The 20,318-nt window shown below is 42.0% G+C and overlaps 2 protein-coding genes across 2 annotated transcripts; both read left to right on the forward strand.

Annotated features, from left to right (window-relative positions):
• The first annotated feature begins 10,005 nt into the window (after positions 1-10,005).
• LOC129771104 (uncharacterized) lies at positions 10,006-10,663 on the forward strand. Its single transcript, XM_055774436.1, has 2 exons — positions 10,006-10,261; positions 10,322-10,663. The coding sequence occupies exons 1-2, from the start codon at positions 10,139-10,141 to the stop codon at positions 10,646-10,648; spliced, it is 450 nt and encodes a 149-aa protein (XP_055630411.1). The 5' UTR covers positions 10,006-10,138; the 3' UTR covers positions 10,649-10,663.
• Positions 10,664-14,998: 4,335 nt separating this feature from the next.
• LOC129766674 (uncharacterized protein K02A2.6-like) lies at positions 14,999-19,466 on the forward strand. The gene is made up of 5 exons (XM_055767260.1): positions 14,999-15,044; positions 15,427-16,063; positions 16,106-16,263; positions 16,370-16,508; positions 16,571-19,466. The coding sequence occupies exons 1-5, from the start codon at positions 14,999-15,001 to the stop codon at positions 19,464-19,466; spliced, it is 3,876 nt and encodes a 1,291-aa protein (XP_055623235.1).
• Positions 19,467-20,318: the final 852 nt, after the last annotated feature.

The raw sequence follows: 20,318 nt of genomic DNA on the forward strand, positions 1-20,318 counted from the left end.
AATTCGCTTGATTATATGAACTTCAGGCACTCAGTTCCGATTTTGACATGTATGTCGAACGCATATTGTTTAATGAATAGGCGTTATCGCAGCAAATGGTTAACAACATTTTGCCTAATCATCAAATGGTATGCGTAGAAATTCAATGAGCGGAAGATATGAAGGTATATCCTTCAATACAATAATGAATAACCGAGCCAAAGCGTTATGTTCGTACCCGCTTTTATAATCCGTGCTAGGAAAACACTTTGCGGAGTGCAAAAAAAATGCGGGTGCAGAGATACCCCCGACTTGCATGAATCAAAAACTTCAACTTCTACTTTTTATACTATAAAGGATTTAAACTTGAAAGTTCATTCGTCTCTAGTGTCTGCACGATTTTCCCAGATTCCTAAGTTTAGGAGACCGTGTTAAAGAAACATATTCTAATTTGCACAAAGGCAAGCGAGTACAAAAGTACTCGAAGCTTGCATTTATTTGCAGAACCGATTTTCCCAGACATTTTGGTTTTAAAGTCTGTGTTAAGCAAACACATTTCAGTCGGAACAAAAATGCCACTGACTTGCATGAATTTACAATGTCAATTTCCTCAGACACCTTGGTTCTGAAGTCTGTGTTGGGGAAACACATTTCAGTCGGAACAAAAATTCACCCGACTTTCATGTATTTGCAATGTTGATTTCTCCACGCTACATGGATTTGAACTCTGTGTTAGGGAAACACATTTCAGTCGGACCAAAAATGCCCCCGACTTACATGTATTTGGAATGCCAATTTCCCCACGCTCCTTGGATTTAAAGTCTGTGTTAGGGAAACACATTTCAGTCGGAACAAAAATACCCCCGACTTTCATGTATTTGCAATGCTGATTTACCCAAGGCTGCTTGGGTTTGATGGCTGTGTTAGGGAAATCGTAGATCGGGCCAATCAAAATGAGGCAGTTATGCCGTTTAGATAACGCTTAACATTTTACAGTTATTCAATTGTTTATCTGATGAAAAATTACATTTTATTAATTGCAGAAGCGTAGAAATATTCCCTATCAATTGATGCAAACATCTTTCCGATCCAGTAAGAAATGTTCGAGTTATAAGCATTCGGAATCTTTCATTTTTTCCTGCATGTTCTGTGTTTAGGTTTTCATTTTACCCCCCATATACTCCGGGTAGACGTCAATAATATGCCAGTTCCTCTGGGAATTTAAAATTACATTCATGTGAAAGAGTTTATTTTGATGTTTTCTATCCATGTAACACTGTGACCAAATATTTTTCAATCAAGTGCTATTAACAGATGGTTATCGAGTTAGCATAAACCACTGGTGGGCTTCCAGTATCGAGGAAAATGTGGAAATATCTAATAGTTACTGAAAATAATCTGCCAGTTCCTCTGGGAATTTAAAATTACATTCATGTGAAAGAGTTTATTTGAATGTTTTCTATCCATGTAACACTATGACCAAATACATTTGGTTTTGTGATTTTTTAATCAATCGCAATTAACAGGATAGCTTCTGAAGATTATTTTTCCCCATCAGTAGGATATTTTCGTATCCAATATTGGATGCATAAAACCTTGTACCTCCAACGTAACGCTCTCATTTTCGAAGTCCCCCAAATATTCATTTATTCATTCATTCAGAATGGATTCAGATTCAACTTCAAACAAAGGATCACTGAATCAACGATAGTCCTACGTCACCATTGCGGTTATACCATAGATATAACCCACTTTCTGTTTTTAGGTAGGTAATTTGGTTGATAGTAATAGCATCATGAAACAAATTGCTTTACAAAAAATATAATTATTAGAAAATGAACTTATTCATGTATTTTCACAACTGCAATCTATGGAATTCCGTAAGGAGTCACGCATGAATCCCACTTTTCTTGACAAAATAATTTTTTTTGCATGTGATTCTCTTTTAGCGTCGATTTCTTGTTGTAGCGGCGTCAATAGCTTTATTGTATTGGGCCACCACCTGTGGCCCTAAATTCTCGCTTGTGTTTGCTAATGTTTTCTTTACCTTTCACCTCATGTCAATCCAAATCTGTAATTTAAAAAAGACGGGTTAGTAATGTCGGGGACATAACCGGAGTGACGTAGGACTATACAAAGGGGACAGCTTTTGCTAAATATATATTTTAAATATATTGTTTTATTTTCTTCTCCTACGTGAATACCTACCTATCTACCTGAAAAATGGATTAGTTTACTGTTTACTCTTCATGAACATGTTGGGGGTTCTGAAAAGAACCTTTGTTGTGTTTTTGCGTTTTTTTTACAAACTTGATTCTTGATTTTTTTTGACGTAGGACTACGTCTAACCGGAAGATATAGGGGGTGAAATGGAAATCTAGGCACTGAACAAGTACGAAAAAATGCAAGATTTGGAACGCTTATAACTCGAGCATTTCTCAATAGATCGCAAAGGTTTTTGCATCAATTGATAGGAAATATATCTACGCATCTATCATAACGAATAACATTTCATTTTTCTTGAGATAAATAATTGAATAATTGTGAAATATCAAGCATTCTCAAAATTCACTATGTGCCCATTTTTTATTGGTCCATTTTGTGCTCCTCAAATCGTACCGACCAAAACGGGCAACCAGAGCAGCAGCGAAATAGAATGAAGCACGATTGGAAAGGAAAAAGAAAAAAATGAACGAAACATTGGTCGAAGTCTCACACATGCGTAATTCTCGAGCCAGCCAGTCAGCTTAAAAATCCCCGCTCCGCTGCCGTAACGATCATTCTCATTCAAACCGTACACCACATCGGTTCGCATCACAACACATCAACAAACCAACCCAAGCACCCATGTCTGGACATGGTAAAGGAGGAAAAGTGAAGGGAAAGGCAAAGTCCCGCTCGAACCGTGTTGATATGGAGTTCCCCGCAAGGGTAGCTAGGCCGAGCGCGTTAGTACCAGTGCACCAGTCGCCGCCGTTATATAGTTTCGGCCGCCGAAGTGATCGAGTTGGCTGGTAAAGCTGCTCGCGACGATAAGAAAAACCGCATTCAGAACAGAACACATCAAGACAACAACAGGCAGTTGCAGCGAGTGGCGAGTGGCAAACGCAATCGCAAAACGGCAGCAGGTAGCAGAAGAAAAAAGTTTGTTCTTTTTACAATCTGCTTTGGTGGCAAATCCAGAACAAGGCGGCATCGAGGGCGTTCGAAATGGTTTTTTTTTCAAAACCACGAGTACTAAGTTTTCTAAATTGGAACCATTCCATAAAACAAGGCGCTTTTCAGGGCCATTAAACCTTCCAAAAAAAGAGTTTAGGAAATAAAGTTCAATGCGTTCTAAAACATTATCCAAAATAATAATAAAACACAAATTGATGTTTTCATAATTTGTTTGCCAGGATCTGATGAGTATGTGAATTTGGCAGTAGTTCTGAGCTTATTGATAGTTGGGGACTTTCAAGATTATTCAATTTTCACCAACTCTTAAATTGTTTCCAGATTGAAAGTACAGTAATTTACAATTAGTTCGACATTTAGCTAATTGGACGGACATGTAATGCGACTTATTTAGTTGGACATTTTTGTAAACATAGAGATCTAAATTATGACCGCACATTGAAAGTCGACACTGTACCACTGTCATCGCAAATGTTCAATTACAGGTTCAAATCGCCTCCAATGCGACACTGAGTGGCGCTTCGGTACGTTGCATTGAATGTAATTTACTGTAAAATATGTCACAAGCTGGATGGGAAGAAATTTTCCAACTGTGAAAGATGAGGCGAGTGGCAAATGCAATCGCTAAACAGAAAGGTTTAGCCGAACAAGATGGGGATATCGAGTGACAACAAAACAATAAACTCTTTAGATTGAAGATAATTTTGTGATCCTGAAAAGGACCCTTTTCAGCCTGCATGTGAATCCAACGAGCGAACAAATCGTAATGAATGTATTTTTTTTGCCATCGCTCCCTTTTAACGCTCATTCGTTCGTCTCGTTGGACTCGCCCCTCTGGCTGAGTCTGCCGATTTGTCTCTATCCTGTGAGTGTGTACCGCTAGAGTATAAAACACGCGGACCCCAAAAAAATATCTTATTTTCTTTCAAACCGTAAACCCGTGTGGTTGTACGGCATCGGCACCGTGGACGTAACAAAGGAGGACAAGTTAAGGAAAAGGCAAAGTCTCACTCGAACCGTGCAGGTCTCCAGTTCTCTGTTGGTCGCATTCACTGATTGCTCCGCAAGGGTAACTAGGCCGAACGGATTGGTGCCGGAGCACCAGTATACCTAACAGCGATTATAGAGTTTCGGCCGTCGGAGTGCTCGAGTTGGCTTGCAAAGCTGCTCACGACAATCAGAAAACCCGCATCAAGAACAGAGCAGCTTCGGTTCGGCGCTCATCAAGGCAACAATTAGTTTCATTGAGTGGCAAACTGCTTCTCCGGCACGTCGCATTAAATGTAATTTACTGCACAATATGTCACAAGCTGGATAGGAAGAAATTTTCCAACTGTGAAAGCTGTGGCGAGTGGCAAACGTAATAGCTAAACAGGAAGGTTTAACCGAACAAGATGGGAATATCGAGTGATAACAAAAACACAAGGTTCTTTTCAACCCTCAACATATTCATAAAGAGTAAACAGTAAACTAATCCATTTTTCAGGTAGATAGGTAGGTATTCACGTAGGAGAAGAAAATAAAACAATGTATTTAAAATATATATTTAACAAAAGCTGTCCCATTTGTATAGTCCTACGTCACTCCGGTTATGTCCCTGACATTACCCACCCGTCTTTTTCTGAATGCTTTGTACTTATTAAATGTTCAACGCCGGGCATCTTTCGGCGTTTGCACATATCGTACAATCAAAATGATGGCTGTGATAGGGAATGCATAGGTGGTCATCAGCTCATTCACTATCATATATTTCACTAGTGAGCACATTACCGTACCTTAAAGTGTGGTTTCGGAGACTAATGAATTGTAAGATTTGTAGTCTCCGCAAACAAAGTAAATAAAAATGAAAAAGATCTGAGCTTTTGGAGACGAAGTCTACGATCTGTCGAAAAACAAACGAGCTATAAGCGTTCTGACAAACCAACGGTAAATACAGGGACGGATGACCTTCGGATTAAAGTCCTTTAAAAAACGAACAGAGCAGCAGGAAATACATAGCTCATCATCCTTAGTTATTTTTCTATACAATGCAGATGTAACGTCAGTCAATTTTCAACATCAGTTATCAACCAAAGAAGGCAGTTCTTGCTACCGAGAAAATTAGTTAATGCCATCCTGTATACAATGTGTTGTAATTTGAAGCCACTTTTAATTCGGAAACCATGCATGGGTATGTGAAAACTGAATGATCAATTTGAAAGACCCCAACCACCAATAAGTTCAAAAACAAGCATAAACAAAATAAATCAGTTTATATTATATGTCATATTATGTCACTTTAGAATGCATTGGTATTGTGAAAAACTTTTAATAACTCTTCTTTGAAAGGTTTAATTGCCCTGAAAAACGCCGTGTTTTACGGTGGCTGGTTTTGCTACCTTTGCTTTGTTGTCTGTATAAACAAACTTTTTCCTTCTTCTACCTGCTGCCGTTTTGCGATTGCGTTTGCCACTCGCCACTCGCTGCAACTGCCTGTTGTTGTCTTGATGTCCACCGAACCTAATATGGTCTGTTCTGAATGTGGGTTTTCTTATCGTTGCGAGCAGCTTTGCCAGCTAACTCGATCACTTCGGCGGCCGAAACTATATAACGCCGACTAGGTGGACTGGTGCACTGGGACTAACGCGCTCGGCCGAGCTACCCTTGCGGAGCAATTGGCGAATACACCTATGGGGAATTGCAAACCAACACGGTTCGAGCGGGATTTTGCCTTTCTCTTCACTTTTCCTCCTTTGTCATGTCCAGACATGTGTTGGTTTGTTGATGTGATGTGTTGCGAAACGATGTGGTGTACTGTTTGGATGAGAATGATCCTTATGGCAGCGGAGCGGGGTTTTAAGCTGACTGGCTGGCTCGAGAATTACGCATGTGTGAGACTGTGACCAATGTTTCGTTCATTTTTTTCTTTTTCCTTTCCAATCGTGCTTCATTGTATTTCGCTGCTGCTCTGGTTGCCCGTCTTAGTCGGTACGATTTGAGGAGCACAAAATGGACCAATCAAAAATGGGCACATATTGCATTTGGACAATGCTTGATATTTCACAATTATTCAATTATTTATCTCAAGAAAAATGAAATGTTATTCGTTATGATAGATGCGTAGATATATTTCCTATCAATTGATAGCTCGAGTTATAAGCGTTCCAAATCTTGCATTTTTTCCTACTTGTTCCGTGCCTAGATTTTCATTTCACCCCCTATATCTTCCGGTTAGACGTAGTCCTACGTCAAAACAACATTATTATTTTGCAAGACATTTCAGCTTTAGCATATGGTATAGAAAGTTCGGAATAGTAGGGTAAATGATCTTGGTTTGTCCAATTTGGGGTGTTTTTACGTAACTAGTAAATGCAAATCGATTTTTCTTCATGAAAATAACACATAATCGATACGAGTTTGGGTTTGTTGAAAAGCCCCAAGTCTCTAGTTGCTAACTACCATAAGGTGTTGAAATTATTCAAATTTTTATGTTTTTTAACGATTTTCCTTAAAGAAGAATTATGATCATGGTTTGACCACCTCTGATCATGGTTTGCCCAAAAAAATGATCATGGTTTGTCCGGTTTTAGAAATCTCCATTTTTGAATGAAAACATTCGAATTCACAATTAGATGTTGCATTTATCATTGCTTGAGTTTACTGTCATCATATTGATTCATTCATAATTTAGGCTTTCTTCAGAATATTGCCTTTTCTTGGGCGTTTTAGAAGTGTTCACCTCAACACAATCAACACAGAAAAGCCATACTTCTGCTATGCGCGAAGCACACCATAAACAAACATAAACAAACTGCAGCGCGCCAAGCGGTTGCCATAGAAATCATGTGGACAAAACAACATTATTGAATTGGACAACTCATGATCATCAAAATGCGTTAATTTGATGGTTTAGCTATGTAAATCCGATACAAATGGTGAGCAAGCATGATGTTTACAAGATCGCCTCTTTGTCCGGTGTGGAGATGGGGAGGAAACTCCGGAGCACGGAGGGCTATTCCTAATCGATATCCGTCTCGACGGGAAAACGGATAATGACGAGATCAAATGGAAGCGGTGTGGAGAGCAGCAAAATTCCTGCCCTGCAATGCTTGATCGTTGCCTGGATGGAGGAACACTGCGAGGACCGCTCGACGAACAGGAAATAAATAATCCTATGTTAATTATGAAGTTAGAATTCTGTGATAACGATAAAAAATTACAATACATTGAGATAAAAAATGCATTTAATTCCATGCTATACGATACAATAATATTCTTTTGTAATTTCAAATACGATTTATTTATTGTAAATGACAATAATTGATTTCGATTCACTGTTAGACCTACTGTGAATGTTTCATTTAGTCTACCTTTTTTATTGTATTCGCGTACGCGATAAAATATCTTTTCTATCGCTCATTTGTATGTGTGTATGTGAGTGTTTGTGTGTTTTCGAACCACTTGCATGAGTTTCTCGCACATAGACAAAATAGTGTCTTCGGTTGCCTTTTCTATATATTTAGGCTCTAGTTTCGTAAATCACTTTCGTATTTCCTGCATGCGCTGGCCGGTGTGTCTAGTTTTGTAATGAATCCGCGCTCGGGTTATATAGAACAGTAAAAACATACGATGCGTAGATATATATGCATATTCTATACGATGCGTTTATATGCAATAACAATAAACTAAATTCAGAGAGGATAAATAAACTTCAACGTGTCATTGTTAATATTCTAGTATCTGTAACTGATTTTAGGAATAAAAGTAATAGTAAAGCATCTGAACAGCGAGTAATATTCCGTTTCTGTTGCGAAGATCTAGAAACCTATCTAGAGTTGAGTAAAATATATCTGCCGAGAAATGAGAGTCCGGCTTTCCCCCTATATCAGTTTACCCGTTTTGGCCCTTACAATGGAACATCTATTTCTATCGCTCATTCAGTTGTGATCCTCGAATACAAGTCGTGTTGTGGCGCCGTTGAGCGATTTATTCTGATCGCTTTGCTTCTCGACACGACGCACGCATGTTTGCAGATAGGGATCGATATACGATACGAACAGTTTGCGCATTAAATGCACCCGGGCTGACTTCTACTGAAGCGGAAGCGTCTGGACGAAGTTGGCAATCTCGGCATCGCTACCTACCACCTCGGCGAAACGTTCCGGAAAGTCCTTACTGATTTGTTTCACGAAGTTGAAGATTAGATCGCGACACTCTGATAGAGAGGGTTTAAATACGTATGTTTAAGGTGGTAGGAGAAATTTGATAACTGTACTCGGGACACTTACCATCATTGTTGTGTTGCTTCTTGTACAAAACTTGTAATCCTACAACTAGAACGCGACCCAACAGCGGTATGAGGTTATCGTTTCCTTGTCGATATATCACATCCAAGCTACGGAAAACGGCCATGTTTTCCTCGAAGTCTTCACGTAGTGGTAGATATTGAACGAACACTGGAAGTACCTGCAATAGATAATAAACAATGGATTATTGGAAGAATTGCATCTTAGCACATTGAAACGTATCTCAGACAAGTGAGGAATAGGGAAGCTCTAGTCTCCTTAGTAGCATAGGATATTAGGTTAGGATATCGCAAGTTAGTAGCCATTGTTTTTCTCCCGCTGCGAAGAATCGTTGTTTACGTTTTACGTTGTATATAATCAGACTTCGCCTGCGAATGACGGAATTAATAATAGCATGTTCCAAAGCCCAAAAAAAGGAGGATGGTACAGGCAAACTTCGATATAACATACCCTCGTTATAACGTACATTTTACCTCGATATAACGTACACATTTTCAAAGTCCAAAGGAATAATTTTTTGAATATTGTTTTTCTGAAAGAACAATAAATTATCTGTATTTTGATACTAAAGCTTGATTTTTACTTTTAATCAATCCCGAAGTACAATTGTTTTGTGATTCCGAATTCTAAATGAATCAAATTTCAATCAACAGTACGAAGGGAAACATCATGAGAAAGGTTGCCTTCATCTTCTAGTTGAATCTATTCATTAACCTTACTCCAATAGCAACACAACAAAGTAATATAAGCTACGTTTCTGAGTTCTTTATTATGCTTCGATATAGCGTACAATTCGATACAATGCACAATTTTGAAAGTAAAATGTACGTTATATCGAAGTTATCCTGTAGTAATAGCCGTTATCCATGGTTGCTCTCTTAAACGCTCTCAAAGATTGTCTGGGAATGCATTTTTTGTGTTCCGTTCTGTCCTGTCGGTGAATATTGGCCGTTTTTAATCAATAACTGGGTTCCAGCGATTGACAGCAATGATTCAAATTTTATGTGTGGTAACCCTTAATAAGTCATACTTTTCCAGTTCCACTTGAATACACATGAGAACCTTCCTGGGCATTAGTCCTCGTTGGGCAACGGTTCCAGCTGCCTCACGATCTTTTTCGCATGTTTTTTGTCGTATGTAATCTGTCTCGCATCATTTCCTGTTGTCACATCCCAATGATCCCAACAGATGCTTCTTAGTCTATTTGAATTTGAAAAACATATTGTCTATCCAGCAGTGCTCCAGGATGAACCGGACGAAAATTGAATATTAATTCTGAATCTAATTTTCGCATTATCCACAGTACTTAATCACTATCTTTTATATTCAGAATATTTTTTCACCCAAATCAACCGCGCAACTGGAATCGCTTGTTAAGTACACAAATATACGAAGCGTTTAATAACAAGTCTACACGCGACGTAATTTACTGATATTTCAATATTATTCCAGCATAACATCGAATAATTTTCCAAATTTAATCACTAGTAGATATTCGATCTTCATAGAAATTTCAACAAATCATATAATACATTGCAATTTGCATATGTCAAAATGGTACAAAAGTAGGCCGGTTTCCATTCTCCCACTCTGATTTCGATCCAAGCAGTCTACTTGGTAGGTGCACACAACAATACTTGTCACTGCTGTTTGAAATTGCAAGAGAGAAGCAAGAAGAAATTTCACTCAGCACCAAGATGGACCGAACGAGCGTTACATCCCGAATTCCGACCGGCTTGAGGGTTCCGAGAGGCTATCGGGCCACCCAAGCAATTGGAGGTAAAGCGGAATCGGGAGGGAAAGTTCGTTTTCCAAGCAAGGTGAGTAAAATCGTGTAAGAGTGTGTAGCAGTGTTAAAATGAAATCTTATTTTCTTACAGACTATTCCAACCGCGAACGAGATAGATCCTGAAGAGAGCTTGATTGAGGACGAAAATTTTCCGCCGTTGTTCTATGAAGACATAGAGGATACTGGAGACGACCCGTACGACTGGGAGCCGATAAACATTTCCGAGATCGACGAGGTATATTTTCGGAAGCTGAAGGCTGAATGGGAGCTTCAAAAAATGAGAGTGGAAAACTCCAGATTGCGGCAGGAGAATCAACGGCTAAAAACAGCAGCAAAAGGGGTAAGACTATTTAAGTATTGTTGTTTGAAAATGCTGCTGGTTGTTGCAGGAGAAGTGGCGCAGTCGCTCTTTGTTTAAATTTTCTATCATAAACATAATTGGGAGTGTTTTTGTGTGTTATTTTCAATTTTTGTTATTATTTCAAGTTGTGTTTTGTTTGATATATTTTGATGTTTAATTTCTTCCTTTAGTATTTGGATGTTTTTTAGTAGTATTTAGTTTACCTTATTTATACCGTTATTGTATTCCGTATTCTGTTGGATTTTATTATGTTACTTTGTGTTGCTGAGTTTCATAGTTGTTTTTTTTCTTATTTCAGCTTCTTTTATCAATACACTACAGATTTTTCAATTATTTGATTGTTCTTCTTTTGTTTTCCGATGAAGATTTTATTAATATTTATTCATTCTTACATTGCATCAAATACATATGAGCTTTCGAGGGGACTCTTCTTGACTACAACACTGAGAAATGAGCTAGCTATGAGTAGATGACACAAGATATGACGTGAGTTCTTTTTCCAGAATAAAAAAAAACAAATTTGTAGTAATTTTTTCCATTTTTCATAGGTGATAGATCAAACCAAGGCAATTCCCGTTTAAAAAAAAACAAGAGATGACCAAGTCACGATTTAGATTTAATATTTTTTAACATCTTTTGTTGTAGAATGAATAAATTAATTAATTTGTAATAAACTAATTTAATTTATACTCTAGAGCCGATTTGTTACATTTTTCTGCACTAGTACAATCGAACACCCTTTTATAAAGTCTTCAAACTTAGTCTCAAGTTTTAGGAAAGTTTTAAAATTGACGATGACTCAATATTTTAGAAAAGCTTTAAGTGCATTCGATTTTTCAACATAAAGCTTGGCACTCTGCTCATTCCACCATGGTTCAGGTTTAGGTGGCCTTCGACGAATAATGGATACTGGGATGTGTTTAGATTGGGCGCAAACTGCGCAGTCATGGACAAGGATGGAAAACAAGGGAGCATGATGTGATTTACGATTAATCGCAAACTGCACAGATCGTAATCTGTGCAAACTGCGACTAACTATTAATCCTCACCCATCATAACCAAATGATTTTCTCTTGGTAACTCTGAGTTGACCAAAGCATTACTAGACTGAAACTAGTCTGAATAATTGAGTTACTCTCCTTCCTCGTTTTGCTTTCAACTCCTAACAAGAATTTGCTCCATGGGAATGAGTGTCTCTATGACGTACGATTCTCGCTCTCTCATCCGGGCGTTCAATTTTCTTTTCCGAGCGCGTTTACTTCGATGAAACTGGGTAAAATAAAAAAAATGCGCTACAGCAGATAGGACGACTTTAATGTTTCATGTTTCACGGAGGATTTCTCAGATGGTGTTTAAATTAATCAAGAGACTACAAACAATAATCCCTCTCAAATCACTAATTTTATGAGTTAATGTAAATGCGTTATTGGCCAAGGCTTTTACGACATCGAACACGTGGTCTTGCGAGATATATTTTTCCGCCTGCCCAAATACAGACCACTTTTTTCGGGGCCGAGTAAACTGGTGTCTAGAAAAGACCTTGATTACCTTGAATTAATCAAAAAACATAAATTAGCGCAAATATGTCAACATGTGTTTTTTTGTTTAAGCACGTAAATATTTGCTCATAATTTTTTTGGATTGTGGCACTCTACATAATTTGTATGCAGATAGACTATCCACAGTTTGTGGGGGAATGGAATACTCATACAACTCAAATGGATAATGATTATCTGCTATCACAAAGCCGAGAAATTTTTTGACGTTTTGTTTTACTATTGATTCATTCAAAAAAAAAAAGCTTTATTTTTAAATGTTTTCTTATCCTGAGACTGGCTCACCATATTGCACTGCTACTAAAACCGTAGGCTAACTTCAAGGATATTTTTTATTCATTTTCGGCGAATAATCAATAGAGTGCCGTGTTATGAAACATCAGAATAATAGCAAAAACAATATAACGATCATAAGGTGTTGGACAGGTTATTCCAGACGACATTGGAATATATTCCATCTGATCATCTTTAGAAAGGTTAATGACCTTCAAAGGATAAATTTATCTTGGGCACATTGAATTGATGTTCATGACTTCCAGTCGGACGTTTATTCGCTCTGATAATAATTGTGTGGTCCTCACAAAGCATATATTCCAATGCCGTCAGTTCACTGAAATTATTCGCATACCGTTTGATGATAAGGTAGGATGTTGATAATCATTTGCTGCGATACCTATTGTTCCAACAGTATTCATTCGACAATATGAAGACTGAATACCTGAAATTAACCAGATTCTACCATGCAAATCTGCGGTCAAAGCAGTATGTACACTTGAGAGATGCAACAAGTTTGAAGGGATATAAAAAAACATTAGTCGTTCGACAAATCTACTGCCACATATGTCGGAAGTCCACGATACATGAATATCATACGTCCATACTATTTCATTACATTTATTCGCAACGAAGAACGTAACCACACAGAATTGAATTAATCAAATATGTGATCCGTTTTATCTACAAAATAAAAAAGGGTCTGAAATTCAATCGAATTCGAAAGGTGTTTCGTGAAGTCACTAATTGAATTACTATTGAAAAATTATTTGGAGAGAAATATGAATGTTCAGAATTATTGGAATCTAAAAACGATTTTGGGCGGGATGAGATTCGCCCAAATCTGCTGGTAATAAAATTAATCAATTGCATCCATTACCCATCTGCTGTTTATCGGGCGGGAGACGACAGCAAAATAAAATCGACACGAGACTGAGTCAGCCACTCACTGCGGACAGTGCAATAGAGAATTAAAAATCCCTCGACGAGTGTCGTAAGATTTCAGTTGATCGTCTCTTGTACACTTTCCGATCAAGAACTCATCATCCGCTCTATGGAATGGGATTAATCGTTTGTGGCTTGCACTCACGATAAAACCTGAGTAGTAGAAGTAATGCTTCGAGAGTGCAAGCAGTTGGGATTCCGCTCTCATATTGCTTTTTTGAGATCTTGGTAGCTCACCGTTCCAAGTATTCTCTCTGTGTACATATGAAGAATAAAAGAGCCTCGCCTGCTGGGGGTGATTTAAAAACATCCGACTAGAGGGATATACTTATTCATTGATCGTTGAATGTGATTTTTTACCATCCCTGGTCATGGACCAATCGAGAAAATAGTTCCTCCAAAGAAGGTTTGATTAACCATCTCCGGAAATGATAGTTGAAGCAGTGACATCCACATAAATTGGATTTCACGTTTCCGGAATTAAGTTTCGTGTTCCGTTGATTTTATTCATTAGATTTTAAGAGGCTTAAGGCTTTTGCCACGCTATAACATCTAAAGCTGATTAAGTAACCCAGTGGTCTTCAAAAATTTTATAAGTTTTGTTTCATTATCGGTTCTTGAGATAGAATGTCGTGCAGAGAATGAGATTGACGAAATTGTTGTCGTTGTTCTTCGTAGGCTCTACATTCGGCCAGCATGTGTTTAATAGTCAGCTGAACTCCGAAGGTGATACCAACTGACTATTCAGTTTGATCGAACAAGTACCAATGCGTTAATTTTGTGTGTCCTATTCTACAACGAGTAAGAACTCGTTGTTCCACTCTGTCGGGTCGGTTCTTCCAGCGTTTGATAGTGTTTTACTTCCCGAAGTTTTGTATTTGTCTGGTTCCAGATGATCTGCTGATGATGCTCTAGCTGATAATCAACATTTCTGAAGATATCTTCGGAAGGAATGCTGGTGTCTCAGATACATGTATATCTCCCAACGTTAGCCAGTCAGTCTGCGTGTTCATTTCCATTAATGCCGACATAACTGGGAACCCAAACAAGTGTGATCGCCTTATTCATAGCGTGAGTTACCGTTGCTTGAATGAACGGGTGTTTGCTGTTTGCCACTTGCAAGAAGTGCACTGGCTGAAGACGAAAAAATTGCCGTAGGACCATCTGCTCTGCTAATTCTGCATAATAAGGCCGCTGCCTGTGCTGTGCTGTGTGTGACGACAAACAGGGGGTTCGACTCCCGCGACTCCAAATCCAATACGATAATCTGCTGCTGAACCGTCAGTGAACATCAGTTTGTGGCTACTGTAAGTTCCAAGTAGCTCATGCGAGCGATTTCTTTTGCCTGACCCGTCTTGTAAAGACTGTTGATAGTTCAATCTACTCGCACCGGGGAAACATTCCATGGTCTGAATAAAACTCTAAGGACCTTGATAGGGGAAGGAAGCTGTTCGGAGATTAGTTCTGAAAAAACGTCTCCCTGCTTCTTCGAACATTCTGGATGAAGTTTTGTTTGAACGCTCGAGAGTGCGACAAGCACGGTGAACCAGAGTGCGACATACTACTGAGGTGAAATCACGAACTCCACATTCGGTGTAGAGAGAAAGAATAGGAGATGATCTGATTGCACCAGATGACACACGTAAAAAGCAGTTGTAAACTGGTCGTAGGCCCTGAAGGTCCGTAGGGTTGAATAGTTCGATTCCATAGAGAAATTTCGAGGTTATAGTAGCATTCCCCATATTCAGTAGGGTTCCTTGTATCCCCACTGTTGTGGACAACCCTATTTTGCCGCGCTCGGATACGTTATTCATCCGACGCAGCTCAGACCGCAGGGCTCGCGTGCGACAGCATGACTGTCACTGAGCGATGCTGGAGATGCGCATATATGTGTTTTTAATGTGGTTGTCACTTGTTGTTGTTTACATTGTTATTGTTGTGGACAGAGTCATTGTTTATCGTCCATAGTGAAATGTATCGTTTAGTCATGTCGTGAATAAAGTTTGTTTTTATTTATTGTACCGTGCGCGTTTTTATAACCCTGTCGTGATATTGTCCCAGTGCAAGTCCAGGGTCCCGCGGTACAAAAGTGGCGACGAGTAATCGCGAGTGTGTGTTGTTTTTCACCGTCCCCCGCGCGTAAGAAAAGAAAGTGGAGTGAAAGCGCGATTGCGAGCAACGACGACGGGCAGAATAGTGTTGACCCCACGGGTGTGATAAACAATCAACGGCAACAAAACCAGCCGATTATCCCCGTGTCGGCGGTCCACTATCAGCAACAGTTTATTCCCGTCTCTGCCGCCCAGCAACAGCAGTACGCGCCTTTCCCGCCCCACCAACCGCAAGCACAGGTCGGTAGCGATGTGTTCGTGCAAATTTTGCAAATGATGCAGCAGCAGCACCGAGAGATGATGACCCAACTGATTCAACAGCAGCAGCAAAGTGATGAGAAGCATGAACGCTTTCTCCGTACGATCGCATCGTCAATCAACGTGCAGGTACCACCGAATCCGGAACAGATCCTTGACTCTTCGGCCGGCAACATCAAGGAATTCCGGTTCGAGGCCGACTCCAACGTGACGTTTGCGGCTTGGTACTCGAGATACGACGATCTCTTCGAGAAGGATGCTGCTAGATTGGACGGTGAAGCAAAAGGTCGTCTTCTTTTGCGAAAGCTGGGTGCATCGGAGCACGAACGGTATGTGAGTTACATTCTGCCTAAACTTCCGAAAAATTTTAGCTTCCTGGAAACAGTGGCCAAGCTCAAGAGCCTGTTCGGAGCAAAAGAATCGGTGATCAGCCGTCGCTACCGAAGCCTGCAGATAGCGAAAAATCCTGCAGAGGACCATGTGGCATTCGCTTGCCGCGTAAACAAGGCTTGCGTGGAGTTTGAGCTGGGTAAGCTCTCGGAGGAGCAATTCAAGTGCTTGGTCTACGTGTGTGGTTTAAAATCGGAGAACGACGTCGAGATTCGCACCCGCCTCGAAATACTTCACGAAAATAGAAGAGAGAAATGACGTGACGTTGGAGCAACTTTCGGAGGAGTGCCAGAGGCTGTACAACCTGAAGCACGACAGCGCCATGATCGAATCTCCGTCCACGTACGACCAAGTACAAGCGATAAGAAAATTTGGTGGGAAGCGGTACGAAAAGCGTGACCGTGAGTCACCGAAACATCCTTCCAGTGACACCGAATCCAAACCAGTGCCAGTGCCAAACCCCGAAAAACTGGAAGGAGGCGCAGGAAGCAACCAGTGTCCGCCAAGGTGGTGGTAGTCGATGTGTGCAGTGTGCAGCAACGACGCAGATATGTCTCCGTGGGCTTTTCTGGAACAAAAATTCGCCTGCAACTCGATACCGCCTCAGACATCACCGTCATTAGCAGGGAGATTTGGCGGAGCATTGGCAGTCCTGCGTTATCGTCAGCAACGGTGAAGGCGAAGACGGCATCTGGCAGCATACTATCGCTCGATGGGGAGTTCGAGTGCGACGTCACCATCGGAAGCAGTACACGACGTGAGCTCATCCGTGTAACCGAGAAGCAGCTGCTGTTACTCGGATCCGATTTGGTCGACAGTTTCAACCTTTGGGCCGTCCCTATGGACACCTTCTGCTGCCACGTGTCTGGAACGCCAGTGTCGACAGGTGCACTCAAGTCGTCTTTTCCAGAGGTCTTCAGCGAGAAGCTCGGCATGTGCACCAGAACAAAATTGAAGTTGGAGTTGAAAGAAAACGTTCGACCCGTCTTCTGTCCGAAGCGTCCGGTAGCTTACGCTATGTATGATACCGTTGATCGCGAGCTCGACCGGTTAGAGAAATTGGACATCATCACCCCGGTCGATTATTCGGAGTGGGCCGCTCCGATCGACGTAGTCCGCAAGTCCAATGGCTCCATCAGGATTTGCGGAGACTACTCAACGGGTCTGAATGCAGCTCTCCAATCACAGCAGTATCCACTTCCACTTCCGAATGACATCTTCGCCAAGCTGGCTAAGTGTAAGATCTTCAGCCAGATAGATTTGTCCGACGTCTTCTTACAGGTGGAAGTTGACGAGCAGTACCGTAGTTTGCTGACGATCAATACGCATCGTGGTCTCTACCTCTACAACCGCCTGCCGCCGGGTTTGAAGATCACGCCTGGCGCATTTCAGCAGCTCATCGACACAATGTTAGCCGGACTGAAGGGCACTTCTGGCTACCTCGATGACGTCATCGTCGGCGGAGAAACTGAAGAGGAGCACGACCTCAATCTACGGGGTGTCCTGAAGCGAATCCAAGATTTCGGATTCACGATTCGTGTTGACAAGTATTTGTTTCGCAAGCAGCAAATCCGATACTTGGGGCACATCGTCGACAGTCGCGGGTTGCGACCAGATCCGGCGAAAATCGAGGCGATCACCAAGCTGCCGCCTCCAGCCGATGTGTCCGGTGTGCGATCGTTTTTGGGGGCCATCAACTACTACGGCAAGTTCGTCCCCAACATGCGCATGCTACGCTACCCGCTCGACAATCTCCTCAAGGTGGAGACGAAGTTCAGCTGGAGTCCGGAGTGCCAGAAAGCGTTCGACCGGTTCAAGCAGATTCACTCGTCGGATCTTCTCCTCACACACTACGATCCGAAGGGGGAAATCATCGTTTCTGCTGACGCTTCATCCGTTGGACTTGGGGCTACCATTAGCCATAGGTTCCCAGATGGAACCATCAAGGTGGTCCAACATGCATCCAGGGCGCTCACGAAGGCAGAACAGGCCTACAGTCAGCCCGATCGCGAAGGTCTGGCCATCATCTTCGCCGTCACGAAGTTCCACAAAATGCTCTTCGGACGGCACTTCCGTTTGCAAACCGATCATCGCCCGCTGCTTCGTATCTTCGACTCTAAGAAGGGAATTCCAGTGTACACTGCGAACCGCCTGCAACGCCTCGCCCTCAACTTGCTGCTCTACGACTTTGAGATCGAGTACGTGTCCACTGAGAAGTTCGGCAACGCAGACCTGCTCTCCCGGTTGATCGACCAGCACATCAAGCCTGAAGAGGACTACGTCATCGCGAGTCTCAATCTGGAAGAGGATATTAGGTCAGTAGTAACTAATACGGTTAAAGTGTTGCCTCTCAATTTCATAGTCGTTGCGCAAAGCACCCAAGCAGATCCGCTGCTCCGTCAAGTCCACCGCTACGTTCAGAACGGCTGGCCCCAGTCAACACTCGATGGGTCAGAACTTCGCCGGTTCCAATCAAGGCAGGAATCGCTCTCTGTGGTGGATGGGTGTATTTTGTTTGCCGAACGACTCGTCATTCCGTCGCTGCATCGGAAACGGTGCCTCGAACAGCTGAACCGTGGCCATCCGGGCATGCAGCGAATGAAAGCCATCGCTAGGAGCTACGTGTACTGGCCTACGTTGGATGCTGACATCGTCAGCTTCGTCAAGGCATGCCAGCAGTGTGCGTCTGTAGCTCGATCACCTCCTCACTCTCCACCGGTGTCGTGGCCCAAATTGACCGCTCCGTGGCAACGCGTCCACGTCGACTTCGCCGGTCCAATCGAAGGCGACTACTACCTGCTCGCTATCGATTCGTTCTCTAAGTGGCCCGAGATCATCCGAACGACCCGCATCACCTCTGCTGCGACCATCAGCATCTTGCGTGCGTTGTTCGCGCGGCTGGGTATGCCCGTAACCTTGGTCAGTGACAACGGTACCCAGTTTACCAGCGCCGAATTTGCCGATTTCTGCGCTTCCAATGGCATCGAGCACCTCACGACAGCACCGTTTCATCCACAATCAAATGGCCAGGCGGAACGATTCGTGGATACCTTCAAGCGAGCCGTCAAGAAAATCCGAGAGGGGAGAGGATCCATTGAAGAAGCACTGGATGTCTTCTTGCTGACGTACCGAAGCACGCCCAGTCGTGCTCTGCCGGATCAGAAGTCGCCATCTGAGATCATGTTTGGTCGCAAAATCCGAACGTGTCTCGAGCTTCTGCGTCCACCACCGGTACGTGTCCCAGTGCCAACCGACGATGACCGCAAGCAACCGAGGTCCTTCAACCGAAACGAGACCGTGTACGCCAAACTACATGGTCATACCGGTTGGAAGCCACCTTAAACCAACATTCGCTGCCGCTGGACATTTTGCTGGATGCCTGGGATCTCCCAAGCCAATCACCAGGTCTATCTTCACCAGAGCCTGTCTCCAGTGCTGAGAGAACCATGGTAGGTTCCGGGCCGACTCTTGCAACGTCTACGCCACGTCATGAGGTCTCGGCGTTCGTCCCGTCATCAGCATCGTCATCATCAACAACAACAACGCCAACATCGACAGAGTTCGAGTCCGCTGTCGAAGTAGAACTAGCTGTAGACATCCCTAGGCGCTCTTCACCACTACGAAGACCGCCAGTAAAGTTTGATCCGTACCACCTCTATTAAGAGGGGAGATGTTGTGGACAACCCTATTTTGCCGCGCTCGGATACGTTATTCATCCGACGCAGCTCAGACCGCAGGGCTCGCGTGTGACAGCATGACTGTCACTGAGCGATGCTGGAGATGCGCATATATGTGTTTTTAATGTGGTTGTCACTTGTTGTTGTTTACATTGTTATTGTTGTGGACAGAGTCATTGTTTATCGTCCATAGTGAAATGTATCGTTTAGTCATGTCGTGAATAAAGTTTGTTTTTATTTATTGTACCGTGCGCGTTTCATTAACCCTGTCGTGATATTGTCCCAGTGCAAGTCCAGGGTCCCGCGGTACAAAACCCACCATCGGATCGCTTTGATAATGTTGAGCCGTAGTCGCAAGTCGTTTCGTGTCTTTGCAACATGTGTTTTTGCTGTCCTTCGACGATTTATCCAAGCACCTAGAATTCTTATTGAGCTAACCTTCTGGATCACAGAGTTTCGTAATTTAACCTTCGGTATTCGGTTGAAACGATGGCGTTTTTTGTTGCAGATATGTATC

This window comes from Toxorhynchites rutilus, chromosome 2 (genome assembly GCF_029784135.1).
Source record: "Toxorhynchites rutilus septentrionalis strain SRP chromosome 2, ASM2978413v1, whole genome shotgun sequence".
NCBI classification, from domain to species: domain Eukaryota; kingdom Metazoa; phylum Arthropoda; class Insecta; order Diptera; family Culicidae; genus Toxorhynchites; species Toxorhynchites rutilus.